Genomic DNA, 21,067 nt, shown 5'->3' on the forward strand with positions numbered 1-21,067 from the left:
TAGACCAAAATGAGTCCCTGTGCTTGGCTTGGCGAGTCCACCTTGAAATCTATTTTTCGATAAATGTGGAGGTACATCACAGAAAACTTGAGGATCATGTGGGGCATCGTACTCTTACTTCATTCGAAGAATTCAGTTACCTTAACGCTTAAAGCTAAATCAAGAAGGAGCAGGTGACCTACAGAACGACTGGTAATTTGGTAATTCCATTTTATCCGGATCTCACCCCTCACTTCATTCGCGAAATGAATAGGAAGGTACGAAAAGGAAAGAACTGGAGGGGAGCAAGGACGTCATTTCGAGTTTTTGAATTTTGGAGTACTCTAGTAGGAAAGAAAGCGAAATCTACCAGCTGCCTGTCTCATGACTTTCCTTAACTTACCTGTAAATTGGATCGAACAGATCAGTCTTAATATATATAGTATCTGTCTTCCAGTTGCAGTCCATCCTGTGGACTTTTCATTTCATATCACGGACAGTCCGTATTTACCTAGTCCCCTCTCACAATTATTCGATCAGTAGTACCGTCTCACGAAGATGGACAAACCATCAACAGCTTCACGTTTCAGTGAAGATTCAAACTCGAACCCTAACGTTCATCGACCGGAGATCAAACCTCGTGATTCGAGATTCCACGAGCATATCGATAATACCGTACCTAACTCACCTGCTCAACCGGAGTATAGCAATGGTCAAGAGAAAAAGTATGGAGACGAGGAAGGTCTAGCTCTAGGGAGTGAGCGGAGAAGAGTCGTCGAGAAGAGACTGAAAATGAAGTTGGATGGGAGATTTAGTATTCTGATTGTCATTTATAGTGAGTCGATTAAGCGATTTCCTGAGATTGTGTAGGGGTAATACTGAGATGAAATGAACGGAATGCAATCAGTCTTGTAAGTACCATTAACCCTTGTTGGGCTTGCGGAAACCCCTTTGCAATAGTCGACAAGAAAGGTTGATGAAATGGGTATGTTAGAAACTATATCGATCGAAACAATGCCGCTGCTGCCAGGCTCAAGGTATGTATTGTGGATCACCCTAAGCATCCAGGATACTACCTTATAATTTATACGTGGACGTAATAGGGGTTCGAAGCGGATCTCAACTTGACAGATACTGAATTCCAAACTCTCCTATCGATTCTCTACGTGAGCAGAATTTCCAAGTGAAATTTGTCGTGATGAATATTCACTAACTCCCCGGTTTACTACCAGGTCGGATACATCTTATTCCAAGGTGAGCTACCTCTACAATTGCGCTAAGTTCTTCGTCGACTGACGATATTACTTATGTACAAGTCCCATCAAACATGTTACTGGTAAGTGGCTAATTTCACCGGAACCCTTTGAATCTGATTATCGAGATTGATTTGACCGTGTGTCTGACATACAGAACCGTATCGGAAGACCATCATTGTATCTCCCAGCAGCTATGGTAGTGGTAAGTGTGACATTTTCTTTCAATTGAGACGACGAGGTATAGGACTGATATCCTCTTATACTCAGTGGGGAATGATAAGTGTCTTGACCGGTATCACCAAGAATTTTGTCGGTGCTCTTCTTACTAGACTATTCCTGGGTATGGTCGAAGCGGCTTTTCTACCTGGGGCCTTGTTCATTTTGAGGTCAGTGATGTCCTTGTTTGTCACTGCCTTGAACTGGAATACAATACTGAGGTTTTATGCTGCAATAGTAAATGGTACAAGAAAGATGAACTGTCTTTACGATACACCATTCTCTACTGTGGTAACTTGATCTCGAACGCATTCGGTTCACTCATCGCTGCGGGTGTATTAGCAAATATGGATGGTAAATTGGGACATGCAGCTTGGAGATGGTTATTCTACAGTAGGTCGACCTCCCTCGATCATTCTGTTGACTGGCGCTAATGTGTCTGGCGATATAGTTGAAGGTGCTTTGACAATGTTCTTCGCTCTGGTGGCAATCCCCATGTTACCTGATTTCCCCCATAACACCAAGAGGGGCTTCACCACTGAGGAGATCAGGGTAGCCCAGTTGAGGATGCTAGAAGATGTAGGTGAGATCGATCAGGACTCTCATGAAGAGAAATGGTACAGCGGTTTCATCATGGCTTTGAGTGTGAGTATATGGAATCAGTTAATATACAATGACCCTGCCAACATGCTGACTATGTGGCGCATGATTACATCCTCTCACTATAGGACTGGAAGATCTATATCTTGATGTTGAGTCTTACAGCTTGTGTGACCGGTTTGTCGTTCAATATGTGAGTTAAATCGATCAGATCGTCAGGGGCCGCGCTTACATTGATTGGCGGTTACTTTTAGCTATTTCCCCACCTTGGTACGTATTGGAATTGGTGGAAGTACAGCCGTCTTGAAAGCTTTGCTGATCTAACACCCTCACAGACCAAAACCTTGGGTTACGGTACGACCGAGACTCTTCTATTAGCCGCACCACCTTGGGTGGTAAGTATCTCGGGTTTCACCTCTGTGAGCGCAGCGCCCGATGCCTGACTAGCTTGGTGTCGATGTAGTTCTCCTGTATTTTGGCCCTGCTGAATTCCTGGCACTCTGATCGTACTCAAGAGAAGTTCTGGCATTCAACTTGGCCACTATTGATGGGTATAATGGGCTTCATCATTTCAATGGGTAAGCATTCATTTCCAGCCCGCAATTAATCGACCTGAAAGCTGATTCGCGGTGTTATACGGCTTGAAATAGCTACTAAACCAACAAACAAGGCTGGAAGATACGTAGCGTTGTTCTTCCAGGCTGGTTCCTACGCTGGATATATCATCGTGAGCGAGACTTCATTGAGAATATCACCTGTATCATCAGGCTGAAGGCTATTGATTCGTTCAGATGTACACCTGGATGAGCAGCTCTTTCCCTCGTCCTCCGGCCAAAAGAGCTGTAGCTCTTGCCTTCATGGTAAGTGCCATCGCAAAACGTGATCATGTCCGAATGAACGCTGAACTGGATTTTAACCCTTGAATAGAACGCTTTATCGCAAACTGGTAACATTGCAGGAAGTGTGAGTCGTATGTGCAAAGCAGTAAGGGTCGGCCGCTGATATACTTGCCCACAATAATGCAGTATGTCTGGCCTGCCAAATACGGACCGTAAGTGACCTCGGTGTGAAAGTCTTGCGATTTGATCTGATTGGTGTATGTAGGACCTACGTCAAGTCTTATGGTGTGGTACTAGCAATGTTTGTAGCTACAATCTTGGTAAGTGAAGTTATCCCTATGACGAGAAAACTTAGGTTAGTATGATACTCGATCTGGGACTGATTTATATGATGATCGAACTAGCTCAATATATGGTTCCGACAAATCCTCGTTTCGGCCAACAGGAGATTGGAAGAAGGCGAAAGAGCATTCAACGAGCATGGTGACACTCTCGAACAAGCTGCTAAACTTGAGAGCACGACTGTGAAGGATGCCCAGCAGATGCAAAGAGGATTCAGGTTCTTGATCTAACGGAGGACGAAGAGGTCATGTTACAGGACGCGTCGTATCGCGTGAGTGGAGGGATGAGACTATTACTGCTTTAAGGTGGATGTATCGAGGGGGGTACCAATCGATATTTACTGTAGTGCTAAGATATGCAAAGACAAGTGTTTCATATGGCCAGTAACCAGCTAATGAAGCACTGTGCATGTGAAAAGCAAATGAAGTAAAATCAAAGGAATGAATACGATAAAACAATATACCCAATCCGGCTGATGATGAGATGGTGAAGCTGGAAATGATCATCATCAGACCCCAGAGACGATCAAAGCGGTTCCTAGCCCAGAGTATCAGAGTATCCAGGTTACACAGGGCCACGCATCATGAATGAGGTGTCTGTGTTTGTGTGTGAGTTTGTGTGTGTCGGCGTACTCTACATGCTCTACAAGGGTACGGAGATATATCGTACACCATACTCAGACATTGAATAGGGGGTGAAGGCAAAGGACGGTGTTGGTGCTTCCTTTGATCCACCATACCAGACTTCACCTTTCAATCACCAATCACTACTCATACACCAAATATGGTAAAGCTAAAGCTGAGTAGGGGACTATGGGGAATTTAAATCATCTTGAATACTGACTGAAGTGTGAAAGGGATTCAGCGCGATTGAATTGATTGAGAAGTGAAGGCACTCTCAGTAATATATATAGACTCTATTCTCCTCCCTCATGAATCAATCCCCTTCAACAACTACAACGAGAACAATCAGACATTTACACCGATACCATAAACTCTGAAACCTCTTTCACCAGATTCACTTATTGTTTGATTGATCGCATATACAACAACAATAGAAAAGAGGAAAAGACAAGATGTCAAGACCAACTACACCCTCGACACCTGTTCGACCACCAAGATCTGAAAGACGATTCACTCTTGATTCAATCTCTTCATCACCCTTCCCAGTATCAACTGATCACCCCACTCCACCACCTCCTTTACCTTCCTCCTCACCAGTTTCGTCAGAAGATAACGAACCTCAGACGCCTAAAACACCCACTAGACCTACCAGTCGACCAAAGTTAGCAAATAGGAAATCGACCTCTTCAATCAAGAGGAAGCCTGTACCATCCACACCTGAAGATCTATCTCTATCTCTGGAATTATCTGAATTACCATCATCCAAATCTTTCGATAGTCCTTTAACCACGACCACAAGATCGTCCAGGGACGAACAACCTCCAAGGTATATCTTACCTGTCGATTTACCATTACCAATTGCCGAATCCATTCAAAACCAACCCGAAGCTGGACCCTCATCATCATCATCACCATCAGAAGACGAACAAATAGATTTCTCAGCTTCTAGACCACCTTCTTATGTCAATGATTACCACCATGCTCCCCAACCCATTATCACCGCTTCCACTTCCAGAAACCAGCAGACCAGCCACGAAGAACTATACTTCGATCCTACCGCCGGATTAGGCGGTCATCAATCAACGACATTCACCTTACAGTCGTCTGACGAATTACCATGTTACGCAGAGGAGACTCAGACGGAACCCAAGACGCTGGCTAGAGCTTTGTGGAAATGGGGTTGGATATGTCCTCTGCTGTGGATCATCGGGATGTGCATGTGAGTGATGATTTGGGATTTTCATCTATCCTCCTACATCCTTGGGAGACAACGTGCCACAATACCTACTCCTATCGCCCGAGAGATCCATGCTGATATTTCGGTTGTTCAGTATGTGGATCCCATTGAAACCAGTCGAGGAAGAGAGGGATCCTAAAAAAGCTCAGAAATTAGAAGAGATGATCGTTATCTTGAGAAAGGTGAGTTGCATACGATGTGATATCCCAATAAACATCGATCCCAATAGAAGGTTTGATCAGCTCGCTGATTCTTTCCCAATCATATCTGATAGACCGAAATGATATATGCCAAGAGATGCGCCTATGGTACATTGGGATTCTCAGTATTGTTAATCACTATAATCGTTATCGCTATTGTACTTTCAAAGGTCTTGAAATAAGAAATTGGTATGAAGTCAACGAACGATTTTTGGGATTTGTACTGTAGTAGTTTTTCTCAACAAGACTTTGGTGTGCGATATCTTCGAGTTCACTCTTATCTCCTATCTATTTAACATGCATGTCATGTATCTCATGTATTTACTCCTTCTCATTTATTGACAATGCTACTTATCTCCAAAAATGATCACTAATAGTTTGAGTTATCGGTTGAACAGGACTTAGAACTGAGCGTGATAACCATTGATGGGGGGTTGATCAAGCGTTTTACCGTTCACTTTGACACTTTCAGAGGGCACTACCACACCGACAAATCCTGGTAAACACCAACCCACGTCAGGTACATGTTCGTGGTATCCGAGTCTGGAGATATATGTGTTATCACTCACTTGCCCATTGATCAGTATTGTTGTTCCAGGCGTGAATATTGGCAGCTTGGACCACTGTATCGCCGACTTTGACGTTCTTGGTTTGACCGTCTGGTAAGGACAATTCGAGCTCGCCGTGGGTGACGATGATGTAGTCTATAGAGTAAGTCGAGTCAACAGGTTACAACCTCATCACGAGTATTGACTTACCGAAGGTATTAGTGTAATGTTGATCCCCTTTATAGTCAGGTGGAATATCTGAAAAGGAAAACCAAAAAAAGATCCGAACAATCAGTACGTGTTCAGAAGGATCCTTATGTTTGCTTTGAGCCTAAAACAGGTAAGACCGCTGGTCGATCACAGGGAAGAATCAAGCAAGTACTCACCGACCCATCTTAACGATACTCGATCATCATGACTGATTTTAGTAGGTTTATATTCCGAGTACTTGATAGCTTGATCTGGTTTACCGATCAAATCCGGCTGGACATATCCGACAAAAGCTTTCAATTCCTCATTATCAATGGCAAAAGGGGTTGTATCGTCCAATATCACTGGTTGACCTTGAGAGTCAGTGGCAGTCAAAATTCGACGAGGGGAAGGAAGGGGAGTGGCTGGCATCGTGAAAGAAGTTCTCGCTTATTCGTGCTAGGTGTTAGTCTACTTAGATGAGGATATGCAGCTCGCTTTGTTCATCCTGAGCTGGTTTATATACCTTGCAAGGGAAGATACTGCTTCTGACGATTTCTGTGCGATTTTACGAGAAAGCTGAATTCGACAGAAGTCACTTACATCAGCTCCTCCACTATATGAGATCATTTCACCAAAATCACTTAACATCTCCAAAAGCGGTGAACGCCGATTACCTGGAGTGGAGGTTGAATTTTGACAAAGCTGCAATCGGATCCACTGGTAAGCAGCTTCAAACCTCCACTTTGACGTTCCACAAGCTTAATGCAAGTAGGATGTTAATAACACATTCCCCTCCTATAGGGGATTAGATGAGATTGAGAGGTGCAATACCTCTGCAAATCAGAAAGCTCGATGAACCTTTTGTCCTGTCTCGAATCAGATTCTCATGATTCAGTGTAACTTTCATCGTGGTCATATCATGTTATAGGTCAGCGCATCCTTTGTTAGTTGAATCCTTATCCACGTCCCTTCAGTACTATAAGAAGGGAAGGTAAGACAACACAATATGCAACCGATCACCAAGTGAAATAAGTATGCATGATGAGAGACGATCAACTTTCTTCAATTAACCAGTCTGCTCGTAAAAAACGGATAGATAAAACAATTCAAATTGAGCAAGTAAGACACTAAATCACAGTGACCACAGACAAGATGGCTAAACACCATTCGTCACGCCATCAGTCATCAGGGCGTCAACGATCTCATCGAGATTACTCCACCTACGATCGACATCGACGAGGATGCAACCCTCTCTTTTGCTGTAAATGCAGTTTCGGGGGTAAAACCGCTCAGAGTATACTATTGAACTTCTTACCTTTTTCAATCGCTGTTATTTGTTTCCTGGCTGGGTTCTGGTTGTTACCCGTTTGGGTATATGATGGAGGATATCAAGGTGATATCAAAATTGCTGCTCAAGGATATGGTGTCAACGGTCAGGATTCTGGGTGAGTCCATCCATGCACATGAGACCCATGGATACCTCCCGCTGAGTGACGAGTGACTGGTTTGACCTAGAACTCGAGAGTTCTTATACTCCACCGCATCCTGGCCAGATCCAATGAGCGGCTTCCCATTATTACTCCTCTTCCATCTCATCCTCTCCATCCTCCTCATCACCTATCTAGTTCTCATACTCGCGATTTGCGCATTCGCCTCACGTCATAGACGATCGGGTTCATGGTCAGATATCATGCGAAATCCCAAATGGTGGGAGAGAGGAATATGTGTGTTATTGACCTTGATCACTGGCACGGTGTTAGTATTGGATAATGTCGTTTGGGGTTTGGCGAGGAGTAAAGGACATGATCTGAATCCTGACATCTTAGGTTACTTGTGAGTATGCTCATAACACTCCATAAATCAGTACAAGCTGACTTGGACTGATATTTCGCTCTAGCGTGAACATCGTCGCTTTGTGTCTTTGGGTGTTCTGGGTGGTAGTGCAATGTGCTTCGACGCACGATATCAAGGAATATTATGTGACTGGTGGAGGAAGGGTACGGAGAAGGTGAACTTGCTAGCATCAAGGCAATCAAGTATCAGCGGATGGAGGGTATGAATATCAATGCAGTAAAGAAAAGTATGCTTAGCGCTGTTGCAGCATGGACAGTAGTAATCCAATGATATCACTCGGTTGTGTGAGGTGACGGATTGATAGTAAATACCGATTTGATAATCATTTGTTAGTAAGGTATTTCCTATTTGTACGAGAAGGCAAAATGACCATAGATGCATGGGGAACATACCACTTCAGCCCACTTACTTATCACTCCGTACCTGAGACAGAGATCATCCACGTCTGAAAAGGTAAAATACGGTAACTCAGCAGATGACAAGGAGAAGGGATAGATGATTCTAAGTGGAAGAGAGGAAGAAAAAGTACGTTTAGATCGTATCATGAGGTTATTTCCCTTGGGTGAGGATGATTATCGCTTCATTGAAGACCATCTTGACGAGGTATTTTGAAGCCAGAGATCGATAGTAGCTGGACGAAAGGAAAGTGAATGGTTGTACAACGGTAAGAGAGAGATTGAGGAGAAAAGGCAAGATGAGTTTGATTATGCTACACCTATTCCTCTTTATCCGTTGCGAATTTATGTTTTCCCATCCTCTCATATTCTGTCACACCTCTACCTGAGCCAGTAACTCCGACTGCAATGGAGGGAATATCAGCGATTCTCATCTCATTACTGGGTGGAACGAAGGCAGCGTACCTTTGCCTGAATGAGTGGAAAAGGGTATGTCAGCTATGTTTGAGGATCTACATACGGTCAAGATGGCTCACCAAACGGATTATCAGGTGTTCTGAACACTGATTTTCCCTCGAGACTGAAAACACAGAGATCATCAGTACGTGTTCAGACTCACGATCGTGTCTAATATCATTCACCAGGAAGAACGGAGAGAAGGAAAGAAGACAGTACCCACCCAGAGATATGAATCCCTTTCTTACTAGCTTTCTTCCCAAACTTCTCCCAAGCGCTCTTCTTATCTTTAATTTCATCCGCTTTCGCTTTCTGAGATTCCATCCATTTCTCACCTTTCTTCTTCTTCTTCTCCTTTTCCTTTTCCGTCAATTCCTCCTGTTTCCTCTTGGTAGGTTCAACGGGGGTGGGTATGGGTGCAGAGGGATCATGAGGTCTTAAGGAGGATAAAGGGACGTTGGTAGATGTAGTATAACCTTTGAACGTTATGGTATATTGGGGTGATTCAGGTGATCCGATAACTGCGTTGATCTTGGCGGGGTACCTAAAGTCAGCCCGATTATGAGCTTAATCTTTGAATCAAGTTTTGTACAGCTGATAATATACTGAAAATCAGCCAACAGATCGTACATACCATTTCCCATCTTTGTATTTTGCCATACAATCCATCCCAGCTTTATACTGAGACGCAGCATCCTCTTTCCCCTTCCCCTTTGGCTTATAGTTCTTCGTAGTCCCGGCACTAGTCGACGTCGTTGATCCAGCAGCTGGATGACCCATAGCCTGCTGAGTAAGGTCGATCAGCTCGACCAACTCGGTTTTGAGTGTCTTGAGTCCTTCATTGTTGGGATCTGATTCGAGCTGTAAGTTGACATAGGCCAGTTGATCCTTGTAAGTCGATAGTTCTGCTTCCATCGTGAGTGCGAGGTATGCGTACGTGGTCAGAGAGTGTAAGATACTATGTAATACTGAAGCAGGTATGAGAGACAGACTAGAAAGAGACAGAGAGAGAAACAGGTGGAAAAGAGAGATGATGAGAGATCACAACCTGGTAGCTGAGACGAAAAGTGGCGACAACACTTACGTAAACGAGAATATATAATGTACTGTCACCATGCTATTGCTGCACTCGAGCAATCATTTCAATGTCCATCCATGCATTCACGGTCATTCACTCGTGGTCTATTCGTTGAAATATTGTATAATAAAGTGTATAGGCGATATATGTTAGAGTCACATAAGCAAAGTATAGGTATATATATATATATATATGTTTAGAGAGCGATGGGATAATGTACACCTTGCGACCAGCGCTTTGTCATCTCGACGTCTTACCACCCATGACCACTTTGATTCCTTCTATCATGCTGCTGCCAACCTCCTCCATATGGTCCCTGATCATCTTGACTTTGGTTGCTATATGATCGTTGAGGTGGTGAGGACCTGTTACTCTCAGGTTGGGTATAACCTCTTTCTAAATCACCTTGATCCCATCTCGTCTGACCTATATCATCTTCATTACCAGACGCAGTCCTCCTCATAGTTGGCGGTGTGTACCCAATGGGAGGTTGGGTATAGGCACTAGGAGGATAAGGTACGTTGGAATATGGTGGGGCATCATATGAAGGTTGTTGTTGATGATGTTCTAGCAATGGTGAACTTGCCACAATGTCAGTTTCCGATAAATTACCTCTAGCATGACTGAGTGGGTAAGGTCGACTGTTCTGCCTTCGAGGTGGCTGTATGTCATTTCGATACTCGTCTGATCGATCTCGCTGTTGCGCCAAAAGGTAATCTGATGATGGGTTATCCAATGGTAAATTGACATGCGAGTCCATTCCAGGTAACGGGTAATGGTTGTATGCGTCGGTATCAACACCGGGGGAAGGTGCAGTCGAAGATAGCTCGCTCTTTCCACCACCAAATCCACTGAGCATTTCCGTAGAAGCGATCGATCGAGCATCCCAATCGGCTTGATGGGCAACATCCGCAGGTCCGTCTCGGTTGGGGTCGTACTCGAGGTTTTCCTATGGATAACAATATGTCAGCTGACCACTCGTGAAGGATGCGACCGATTTTGCTCACTTCTCGAACAGCTTTGATTTCCACACCGTCGTGTTGATGCTTTCCGGCGAACCACGGGTAAGCACTGAGTACCTCTCGAGCAAGCTGTTCTTGACTCTTGTGAACCATGATCGTATACAGTTTATCCTGTTGCAAAGCAGGATGAAGGAATCTCTTCTCCATCTCAGAATGTTTGGTTCTCTTTTCTGACATCGAATACATCCTCTCTTGTTCAAGCTCTTGCTGAGTAGGATTGTAGTATCGGAATTGGTTCTCGAGTGTACGTGAGATGTAGATCTTGAAGGCGATTATGATCAGGATTGGGGGTGCAGCGGCGATACAATCGAGCCATCGTGAACGGATTAATCCGGTAGCTGCAATCATGTCAGCTACACGAGTGATTGTATAACAGTCAGATGGCGAACTCACTCAAGGCCATCAAGAGCTGCATCAAGATGCAACAAGCCAATAATCGGTTAACATAGACATTCCACATTCGACCGCCACTTTCCGCTCGTGAGATGTAGACGTAAAGAAGTTGGTATTTGTACTGAGGACCCAAACTGGTCAGATCATGCGACAAACGCAGAGAGAGGATTACTAACAACGATGGAAGAAAACCAGAACACTGCACATGCTCCGATAGCTACTAGTGGTGCGAGAGGTGCGTAGATCATACCAACCGCACAGACGAAGAGCAAGTTGACAACGACTATGATTCCTTCGGTCAGCACAATGCCCTTTCCGCAGAAGGACAGAGATCGTTAATGCTCACCGATAGCATATTCAAAGTAGCCAGGTTTAGTCATCTCTCTGATATCTCTTGGGGTATGGGAAAACATGAATCTTCGTAAGGAAACCAGGGCGAGTTTGATCAGTTGAATCAATTCAAAAATGACCAAGAAACCTCGAAGTGGCAACCAAGTAAGCCAGTCTGAGCAGAGAAAGATTGTCAGCGGTGCATTTCAGGCGACAGGATCACGTAAAGAGACTCTTTCCACTAACATGTCGACTGCTGTACATAGGTACCTTGTATTTGATCAGGAATATCTTCGAGCGTCTTGAAGATCGTTCCCACACTCTGGTTGTCACCAATCTCAGCGACGACGGTGGCGACGGCGGTGTAGATGACACTCAGTAGCGAATAGATGACCACGTTACAGATGATCACGAAAAAGAAGTATCGCGCTGTGACCGCTCTGTCAAGTCGAGATCGCGTGGGAGCACCTAAGCAAGGCTGTCAGCTATTGTGCCATCTGACATATTATGATAATGTCGCTCACCCTGGTATTTACTGATCCGTCTCATGATGAAGGGGAGGAAATAGCCGAAACCTGAAGAGATGATTGACGGCAAGATACCAGAAACCAAAGAGAACTAGGATTTCCATTCGTGGATTAGCTCAGAGAATTGTGTACGTGCTCTATCAAACTCACTGTCCAATTGCCCCATTGACCTGCACTCTTCCAAGTATCCAGGAATCCCACGTAGAGTGTCAAGGCACTCAAATTGGCAAGCAATGATACCACCAGCAACTGTTCATCACAACAATCAGCGGAAGATCTTCAACAAGTTCATTGACCACTCACAGGAACAGTGTAGAAGAAGCAGATGATTCCAATGAAAATGAAACCGAACGTCCTTCTAGATCCAACCTCCGCTGAATCCTTCGAGATGTTCTCCCACACGATATCTTGAGGCATAGGGGCAAGGTGCAATTGCGCTCCGTGTAATTCTTTCAATTTCCCTTGGTGAGCACGAGCGATTCGATGGGCTTCGGCGATGGTTTTGAAGGTAACGAAACCTAAATACGATACAAATCAATCAGGAAATCATGAACTAATGCCGAGGGGAGAGTTGTACTCACCGTAGTTTTCACCTTCAATCCTGTTGCCGTTACCACCCTTCTTCCTAGCATGTCTTTCCTTTCTCAAGAGTGAATCTATAGCTTGACGCTTAGTGTCGATCTTCTCCCTCAGGAACTTGATTTCTTTGGCATGGTAGTCGATTGCATCCTTCACATCCGAGTCAGCTTGTTGTTGTCTGACTGAAGCACAAAAGTAAAACTCACTTTCTTGACACCTCCCATTCCCAAGAAACCACCTTTTCTGATCTGAGGTCGTTTGCTGGCCATTTGATTGTTTTTGAGATATTTCACCAGGTGTTCTTCCAACTCTGCTACAGCTTTGTTGTGGTCTTCTACCATCTCTGGGAAGTCTTCCAGTCTTCTACCGATTGATGTGCAGTCAATCTCAGGACCTATAACATACACACAACGTCAAAACGTTTCAATAGGGAATCGAGGCATGAAGTTGGACTCACCAATTTTGATACCATCAACCTTGAGTAGACCCATGAGAGCCACCAATCCTTCATCGCTTCTGTAATCCTTTCTTACTTGAGTGACCTAGAAACCATCATGAGCATCGAATTGAAGTATAGCTTTGCCCGAGCTACTCACCATCAAGGTCCTGGAGTAGATTTTGGTCTGATAAGCTGGCGATCTGAACCATCTCATTCGCAGTTGAATCTGTTCATAATCGTCAGCTCATCTGTAGACGGATGATACAGTCTACTTGACCATAGCGAACTTACCATGGCTTGCCAATTCCGCCAAACTTCAAAAATGTCAGCTCAATTACCTCTACGAATTCTTCTTGATCCGATAACTCACCGAAATACATGACGATAGCATCTAATCGAGATACATATCAGTATTCGTATCTTGCAATGATACGATTCAGACTGTAAACTTACTTATCAAATAGCTTACACCCAAAGCAGGCCACATCCATGATCCTCTCACATTCTGAATGGTCAACAAACTCAATGCGTTCCTATCTTTACTCTCAACGTATTTGAGGTTATATATGATATTGAGCACCAAAAGGATTACACCGAGGACGGTAATGCAGGAGAATATATTTCTGAGCATGCGGAGAAATCGAAGGAAAGTGGTAGCGTCGAGACCTATAAAATCAAATACAATCAATACACATCAGTAGTACTTCACGACAAGCAATCGGAAAGTTGAAATGTCAACTCACCGACATTAGCTATCATCTGTTCCTCTTTTAATCTAATGACAGGACTGAACCAAGCGAAAAAACCATTCGATATAGGTGGTGGGGGAGGTTCGTAATCCGGATCATCAGCCGGATCAGCAGGTCTAGGTAATTGATATTTTATCTTTGGTGCGTAAACCTTCTTCTCTCTAGGTCTGAAGAAACTAAATGCGAGGATCGTGCCGAGGGATATTCCAGTCATCAAAGCAATTTGGGATCCTACAGCTTTGACTGAGACGGACGATAGGGTAGAGTTCCATGATGCTACCAAGGAAGAGGCTGCGTCTTCCACGTCGGACATCTTGACGAAGGTGGACTAGGTGAAGGTTTATAGATTAGGATGTTTTTGAATGAGTTTGTACCGTTTTTAGAACGACTGATGTCGAGATGTCACCTCGATTGGTGTGTGTGAGTGTATATACCTTGGTCAAGGTTATGTACTGATTAAACGAGAGTGAAAATCGTCAAGAGGTTGAATTGTGGTGTTGGTTGTAGGAGGTATGATGTAACTTGACCCTCCGTTGTAATGGATGATGAACAATTGACAGGGTGGTAGGGTGGTAGCGCAGTTTCAATTCACACTAAATATGTTTCTTTCGTATTGTCGATCCCCGAGATTTTTTCTGTTTTCTGAGAGAGAATGAGAATTTGAATTTGAACAAGAGATATCGATATGAGAAATGCAAAGTGGTCTATATCCTTTATCTAGCTATCTAAAAAATCTTCTACTTGTACTGGAGTGTGACGACATGAGAAGACCAATCTGTTTTGTGTGAGCATGTAGGATGGATTTTCCTATTGTTGCTGTCATACGCGTGTTTTGGTTTCCAAAGGTTTTTATTTCTCCACCCCGCAACACGTAACACGCAGTGAAGGTGAGAGGTGAGTCCAGACACTCCTGTATGGGAGGACGATTCAGGGTAGATGAACAGGGGCTGTGTCAATCCTCGAGCAGATCTTTTTTTGTTCCTCCCATTCCAAACCTGAAACACAGCCCCGGTCAACCTCCACTCGGTTCTGCGATCGACTTCCACTCTCCAGTTCCGATAACGACCATGACATGAGTCGAGCACCCCAAAATCTTACAAAAACTCGCTATCGACTGGGTTTCTATACACTAACCATGCATGATGCAAGAGATCACCAGCCATATCTTTCCATCTAATCAATTCAAATCGAACTCTTATGCTACACATTCTTTTCTATGGGATATGCTTACTTTATCGAGGCTCAACGCTATTGGTATTCCTTCTTGACAACTCTACACCTCCTATTTTAGAAGGATGTAATTCCACATCTCCAATATCATCTTCACCTTCAATATGATCAATATCAATATCATGTTCAGGTAAATCAGGTAAACTTTCAAATTCAAATTCTCTCGCAGCTTCCAGATCGACCGGATTCCTCTTCATTTTGTTTTTGTTGTTGTTTTTGTTTTTACCTTTTGATATTCGAGATTTACGTATGGGTTTACCTCTAGCATTGAGCCCTACAGATTCCCGAGTCAACTCAATCTTTCAGAAAATGAGGAGATATTTACTCACTCGCGAGTTCCTATTGTCCTCCAACAGCATTGTATTCCCCTCTGACACTACCTCTTCTCCTACTGTTCCCACCTCCAAACACGCCTTCGACCGAGTCTAGGATCTTACCGAAGAATCCCGTTCTCCGGTCAGCAGTAGATTTGTTGCTTATCGGTAATGTCGATCCATCAGAGAACCGTCTTCGTCGATCGCTTCCTCCAACGAGAGAAGAGGTTTCTGATCCTGATCCCCCTGAGCCATCTTCCTCATCATCGTTATCTGATCCATCCTCGTCATCTTCATCATCGTCAAGATCAGGTTCTGCGAATACGATTAGCACCTCATTCCATGACTGTGATCGGTCATGGCTTACCATCTTGGAACAACAAATTCATCTCTTCCAAAGGTACACCCCGAGTCTCGGGGTACAGGAAGTAAACCAGTACGAAGGAAAGTGCACAGAAGAATGCGTGCATAGGGTACAATCGCCATCCAATGAGTTCTTGGAATACAGGTGTAGAGACACCGACCCAGTAATTCTGTTCATTGTTAGCAATATTATCGAGCCTGTCAGATTCAGAAAACTCACAAATAACCAGTTCTGAAACGAATTGTTCACACTATTTATCAGCTGCTGCTCAACTTGAGACCGTTCAGGCGACTCACCGTAGCCGTTGATAGAGAGACACCCTTAGCTCTGAATGGTAATGGCATGATTTCAGGAGGGTAGAGCCTGAATAATGGTTAGCATTTCGCGCTGGATAAATGCACGAAGCGGGTACTCACCAAGGTACAGGTCCCCAACTCATTCCGAAAGCAGCGTTGTATATAACGACACAAATAACGACTGTTCCATCATCAGCATGATCGATGATGATACAGGCAGGCAGGTCCACTTACCTGCGTTCGGGGTGATAGCTTGATCGATGTAAATCCACCATCCGGTAGCTGTCAGAGCTATGGCCATGGCGACTGCTCCAGTAAGCAAGATGGGTCGTCGACCGGCCCGGTCCATCAAAAACCATCTAAGCGTATCGAGTCAGTCGCGTTTTATCAATGCAGCACCTGACGAACTCACGGTGGTAAAGAACTTGCGACATAAAACATTGCATTAATACCAGTCATCAGAATAGCATCTCGACCGATCCATCCAGCCTCTGCGCAGGGTCAGTGTATATACTCAAAGGGACAGAAAATCACGACATACGTTCGAATACCAATGCTGTATGCGATTGTCAGCTGGGTTCCATACCTGGAATGATTTTAGAGCACTCACGAGCATAATATGAGATGACTGCACATCACGGATCAAATTACTCGTCAGCTAGCACCCTGATGTTTTTACCATCTCACACCTAGCTTACCATTGATACCGTTCTAAGCATCACTTATCAGCTTTCCTTCTCAGATCTTGGTGATGAGGGACTCACAAGTTGAGCAAACATCTGACTACTCATGGCAATCAATACCCGTCCCTTATACCTCCTCCACAAGGCTTTGTAACTTCGATCCCCAACAGCTCGCTAGATGAATTCAACTCAACATCAGTTTCTTACCGAACAACACTTTACGAGATTTGCCGGAGAATTGAGGCTCACATCGGCAAGTACAGCATCTCTGATCTCCTTATATTCCTCTTGTACCGAATGCGCATCCAACTCCTTTCCCTGGAAATCAGCTATTACCGCCAACCCTTCTACATCTTGGTCTGTATCGATGAGATATCGAGGCGATTCAGGAGCGATGAATGATCCTATTCCCAAGATCGCCCCTCCCAAGCACTGAACGAATAGGGGGATTCTCCACGATAGGTCGGATTGGAGGTATGAACAACCGTAATCTATCCACTTTGGGCTTGTCAACCGAGATAACACCATATGGATGAGAGGAATGTGTTACGTACAACTGAAGAAGCATATCCTATGATGTTTCCTGTGAATTCCACTGAACCTAACAAACCTCTCTGGAGTATATCCTTGTGATTAGTATTGTCATGGTGTACATGTATGATTAGTACTCACATGACTAGCAGGTGAAATTTCAGACTATCAAAGTATGTGTGATCAGCAACGCTGCTCTTCTAGATCAAGCATGTTTGTAGACTCACCTGATAAATAGGCACTACCATACTCAACATACCCACCCCAAATCCACTGATCACTCGACCCACTAGCATCGTTTTGAAGCCGATGCACCAGGTCTGTATAGCACCTCCGATAGTGAATACAAAAGCGCCCGTTCTTAATGTCATTCTCCTTCCGTAATTATCTGCTAAATGTGCCGCTGCTAGTGATGTCACTGTGAAGACAGACCATTGTCAGTACTCGTACTCGAGAGTGTGAAGGAGAGGAGGGATGTATGAGCCATTGGAGGGATTGAACAGGACCTACCGAATGCTCCTATTTCCAAGACTGCTACCATACTATCAAGTGGGGTCCATCAGCACCAGTCCGGTTGATATTGTTGAATAGGATAACTCACTTCCCCACTTTTCCTGCTGTAGGTTGATTGACTGTTATATACAAAAAGCATTAATGACTGCACTGGCCATACCAGACTCGATGATGTTGATACTTACAGTACGCTCTGGAGAGTGGAGAGGTGATCAGCATGAACTTATTATGGATGACTGGGATGGGATCACTTACTTGAAGTACGGTCCTGTGATTATACCTGTATCCCACCATAAATCAGCATCCACCTCGTCGAGGTGGGATAGTAAAATCAACCAAGCATCGAACTCACCTGACATCACACTGTTGTATCCACCCAGGAATATATCCAATCAGTATTCATCTTTGCTCACCAGACACAGACACCGCCTTGACCTTTTAAACTCACCCTTGATCATATCTACCGTCATCAATTCATCAGCATCATCCTCCGATCATATGGTAAGTAGCATTGTGATTACTCACCCAAATAGCCATACCCCTATACTGAGAAATACCGAGACGCTATATAACAGTGAATTGCCTTTCAACTTGTGATTCGTCTTTCCCCTTACGAGGGGTACAGACGGGTCTGACATCTTGATTTTATCTTTGTCTCTTTGTCGATATCGTCTTGAGAGATATGTCGGAGTTCACAATGACGATGGTTGGTATGAAATGATCACGCGTGGGGTCTGCGATTTTGTGTGATATGTATGATATGATGAACACGGGATGATCCAAATATCCCTTGAACCGTACCAAATCCTAAACCAAACAAAGGACTTTCCTTTATCCTGTTGATCTATCTAATTAACCAATCTTGTGATCCACCGGTCACGCAGGCAGTACATCAATAGACCGGTACTGTTGATTATCCGTCCGTCCGCAGGCAGAACTAGTGATACTTGACGGATTGAGGTCAAGTGATAGTCTATGGTGTAGTTATGTATGATCGTGACAAGCAACAACACGTCGAATTGATTGAACGCTAAGACGCAGCTTTGGCTTTGCTCGAGTATCGGAGATGGACCGAACCACCACCCAGTATGATTCGTCATGTGGCTATATTGTGTATGTTATGTATGTGGCGCACCATACACCTCACAAAAGACTGGCTCAGGGTGATATGAAGCCCCGATAATCAAGGTAAAAAGGGTGCATGGGCAGAGGATACTCCCAGTGACGATCAAGGGGTAGTGAGAATGCATACTCGTATAATCATCATGATCATGATCATGATCACGATCTTCAATAGATTCATACTCGCGACTACTGGTATAACACCAAGGTACATACAAATCGTCAATATCTAGAATGCAAGTAACCTAAATGTCCATTCTCATACTATCCTTGAACTGGTACTGGTACGTTCTGCAACAACACTCTCCAAACACTCCAGCCAATCCTACCAAACCCTTCACCACCCGTACCTTTCCCACCAGCTCTTCTCCTCGCTTCCTTCGTGACTTCTGGGCTGAACACTCCGGTGGAGCTTCTAGCATCTATAATATGAGATACGATGGAAGGTGTGAATTCCGGATGACCTTGAACGGTCAGTATCTGAGCGATGGGATTGGAAGGTGAGGAAAGGGGGTGATAGCGGACGAAAGAGTGGACAGGGTATTGAGGCGTGGAGAGAAGAAGGTGACATGATGGTGGAACAAAGGGAACGTGGTCTCGGTGCTGTATGGGTATAATGTATAACTATCAGTACGCTTGATGGATTCATTTATTCGATGATGACTTACCATTTGTTCCAGATACTAACAGCACAATTCAGATGTACCAATTAGCTTTCCTGTTTCAGTTCTATGAGGAGACATACACTTACCACTTTATCGTCACCACCTTGACCATCCACTCTCACATGTCCATTTCCATTCTCGATAACACCAATCACCCTCTTCCCTTCTTTCTCGTGTCCACAACCACTGTTCACTTTCTTCTGGTCCTCATCACCATGCCAAGTCCACCACTTCTTCCCTTCCTCCGTCAATCTACATCCATATACACCTATCTCCCACCCATTCTGTCCACTAGCACATTCCCCACCCAACGCTAGAGACAAGATCTGGTGTCCAAAACAGATCCCAATGAATTTCAGATGACTGTATTCTGGAGATGAAGTGAGACGTCGAATGAAGGAGATTAAAGGTGGGATGAAAGGATTGGACGAGTCGTGGGCGGTATGTTCTGAAACACATGCATCAGCATATACTGAATTGGTTTCCTCGTACAGATATATTGTGTGTTGTGAAAACTGATCTCATAACGCACTTGATCCAGTCAACATGATAGCGTCATAACCGTCTTTCGAATTCGCCAACAACCTATCTTCAGGTGGATATTCTCTTTTATCCACCACGTCATATCCATCAATTATCAATTCTGTATTTTTCGCTATGGCAGTATCGGGATATGTAGATAATGACTGTAAGAGCCATCGTTTGTATATATCGTAATCTATAGTGCATTACATGAGAAGTCAATACGAAGATACCGGTCAGAGTCTGTATCTCAGATAAGATATCACACTTACATGTTCCATCTTCTTCTATCACAGCTGGCACCTATTTATGACACTGTATGTCAGCTATTTTTTTTGTCTCGTGACAGGTTATCAATGAGCTCACGGGAGTATCATTGATCAACAAGGCCACTCTAATCGTCCTCTTTGTCATTTTACTCGAGATTAAGAAATTCTACTGATAGCGATGAACAAGGGGAGAATGCAAGTATGGCACAACCAGAAACGTTGTTCACAGCAACAAGAAACTGGAGTCGACGAGAGTGTATACACAGGGTAGATACAGGTCACGGAGATAAGCAAATATCGAGTCGAAAATCACTAAATATATGATTTGTCAGGAGATACGAAAAACAAGTGATCAGCATCCCATCTTAATTGAGTGTCACCATCACCATCATCGGACTCAGCCGAGAGTGTATTTGATCTCAATTTGATGCTGATCCGTCTGGCATCTGCCTTTATTGGCTGTTATATATCCAGTTGATTATTGGATCACTCGTGAGTCCAGCTACATGGTCCAGATCACCGATAGTCATGAATATCCGTCCGTATACAGCGGGCATCGAGAGCTTGTATGCAACCAAATCTAGATGTGTGTGCTCGTGTGACAAACCACCACTGAAGATAAGACTGTATCTGCAGGTGGGCACTCAGCTTATATGCTTCACCCATTTATGGATGTTGCCACCCAACTTGCTCGAATCCATCCA

General features: G+C 44.1%; 8 protein-coding genes across 8 annotated transcripts; 3 read left to right on the forward strand and 5 right to left on the reverse strand.

Moving 5' to 3' along the window:
- Positions 1-537: 537 nt before the first annotated feature.
- V865_005162 (uncharacterized protein) lies at positions 538-3,462 on the forward strand (the record flags this gene model as incomplete). Its single annotated transcript, XM_066228935.1, has 19 exons — positions 538-818; positions 974-1,016; positions 1,083-1,145; positions 1,212-1,233; positions 1,296-1,315; positions 1,390-1,437; positions 1,503-1,621; positions 1,690-1,844; positions 1,903-2,096; positions 2,180-2,244; positions 2,306-2,321; positions 2,387-2,446; positions 2,515-2,629; positions 2,702-2,778; positions 2,843-2,911; positions 2,979-3,014; positions 3,077-3,102; positions 3,156-3,210; positions 3,295-3,462. 19 exons carry the CDS (start codon positions 538-540, stop codon positions 3,460-3,462), a joined length of 1,632 nt encoding a protein of 543 aa, XP_066085032.1.
- An 845-nt stretch (positions 3,463-4,307) lies between these two features.
- V865_005163 (uncharacterized protein) lies at positions 4,308-5,474 on the forward strand (the record flags this gene model as incomplete). The annotated part of the gene is made up of 3 exons (XM_066228936.1): positions 4,308-5,074; positions 5,187-5,274; positions 5,367-5,474. The coding sequence occupies 3 exons, from the start codon at positions 4,308-4,310 to the stop codon at positions 5,472-5,474; spliced, it is 963 nt and encodes a 320-aa protein (XP_066085033.1).
- Positions 5,475-5,693: 219 nt separating this feature from the next.
- V865_005164 (uncharacterized protein) lies at positions 5,694-6,461 on the reverse strand (the record flags this gene model as incomplete). Its single annotated transcript, XM_066228937.1, has 4 exons — positions 5,694-5,788; positions 5,862-5,996; positions 6,051-6,098; positions 6,227-6,461. 4 exons carry the CDS (start codon positions 6,459-6,461, stop codon positions 5,694-5,696), a joined length of 513 nt encoding a protein of 170 aa, XP_066085034.1.
- Positions 6,462-7,184: 723 nt separating this feature from the next.
- V865_005165 (uncharacterized protein) lies at positions 7,185-8,044 on the forward strand (the record flags this gene model as incomplete). The annotated part of the gene is made up of 3 exons (XM_066228938.1): positions 7,185-7,477; positions 7,548-7,865; positions 7,930-8,044. The coding sequence occupies 3 exons, from the start codon at positions 7,185-7,187 to the stop codon at positions 8,042-8,044; spliced, it is 726 nt and encodes a 241-aa protein (XP_066085035.1).
- A 557-nt stretch (positions 8,045-8,601) lies between these two features.
- Positions 8,602-9,652, reverse strand: V865_005166 (uncharacterized protein; the record flags this gene model as incomplete). The annotated part of the gene is made up of 5 exons (XM_066228939.1): positions 8,602-8,684; positions 8,747-8,752; positions 8,818-8,861; positions 8,961-9,281; positions 9,372-9,652. 5 exons carry the CDS (start codon positions 9,650-9,652, stop codon positions 8,602-8,604), a joined length of 735 nt encoding a protein of 244 aa, XP_066085036.1.
- Positions 9,653-10,068: 416 nt separating this feature from the next.
- Positions 10,069-14,167, reverse strand: V865_005167 (uncharacterized protein; the record flags this gene model as incomplete). The annotated part of the gene is made up of 17 exons (XM_066228940.1): positions 10,069-10,764; positions 10,823-11,175; positions 11,231-11,351; positions 11,407-11,513; positions 11,577-11,735; positions 11,807-12,028; positions 12,085-12,178; positions 12,238-12,336; positions 12,391-12,605; positions 12,669-12,816; positions 12,873-13,060; positions 13,124-13,208; positions 13,263-13,331; positions 13,397-13,419; positions 13,476-13,496; positions 13,559-13,771; positions 13,849-14,167. The coding sequence occupies 17 exons, from the start codon at positions 14,165-14,167 to the stop codon at positions 10,069-10,071; spliced, it is 3,132 nt and encodes a 1,043-aa protein (XP_066085037.1).
- A 919-nt stretch (positions 14,168-15,086) lies between these two features.
- On the reverse strand, positions 15,087-18,423 carry V865_005168 (uncharacterized protein; the record flags this gene model as incomplete). Its single annotated transcript, XM_066228941.1, has 21 exons — positions 15,087-15,358; positions 15,465-15,713; positions 15,766-15,931; positions 15,982-15,993; positions 16,059-16,125; positions 16,179-16,239; positions 16,293-16,417; positions 16,471-16,549; positions 16,645-16,686; positions 16,757-16,769; positions 16,823-16,915; positions 16,991-17,239; positions 17,296-17,355; positions 17,414-17,437; positions 17,500-17,690; positions 17,783-17,814; positions 17,874-17,904; positions 17,971-17,978; positions 18,041-18,148; positions 18,234-18,245; positions 18,311-18,423. 21 exons carry the CDS (start codon positions 18,421-18,423, stop codon positions 15,087-15,089), a joined length of 2,007 nt encoding a protein of 668 aa, XP_066085038.1.
- Positions 18,424-19,171: 748 nt separating this feature from the next.
- Positions 19,172-20,508, reverse strand: V865_005169 (uncharacterized protein; the record flags this gene model as incomplete). The annotated part of the gene is made up of 7 exons (XM_066228942.1): positions 19,172-19,510; positions 19,576-19,590; positions 19,659-19,687; positions 19,787-20,020; positions 20,105-20,290; positions 20,367-20,397; positions 20,461-20,508. 7 exons carry the CDS (start codon positions 20,506-20,508, stop codon positions 19,172-19,174), a joined length of 882 nt encoding a protein of 293 aa, XP_066085039.1.
- Positions 20,509-21,067: the final 559 nt, after the last annotated feature.

The sequence above is a fragment of the Kwoniella europaea genome, chromosome 1, assembly GCF_036810445.1.
Source record: "Kwoniella europaea PYCC6329 chromosome 1, complete sequence".
NCBI lineage: Eukaryota > Fungi > Basidiomycota > Tremellomycetes > Tremellales > Cryptococcaceae > Kwoniella > Kwoniella europaea.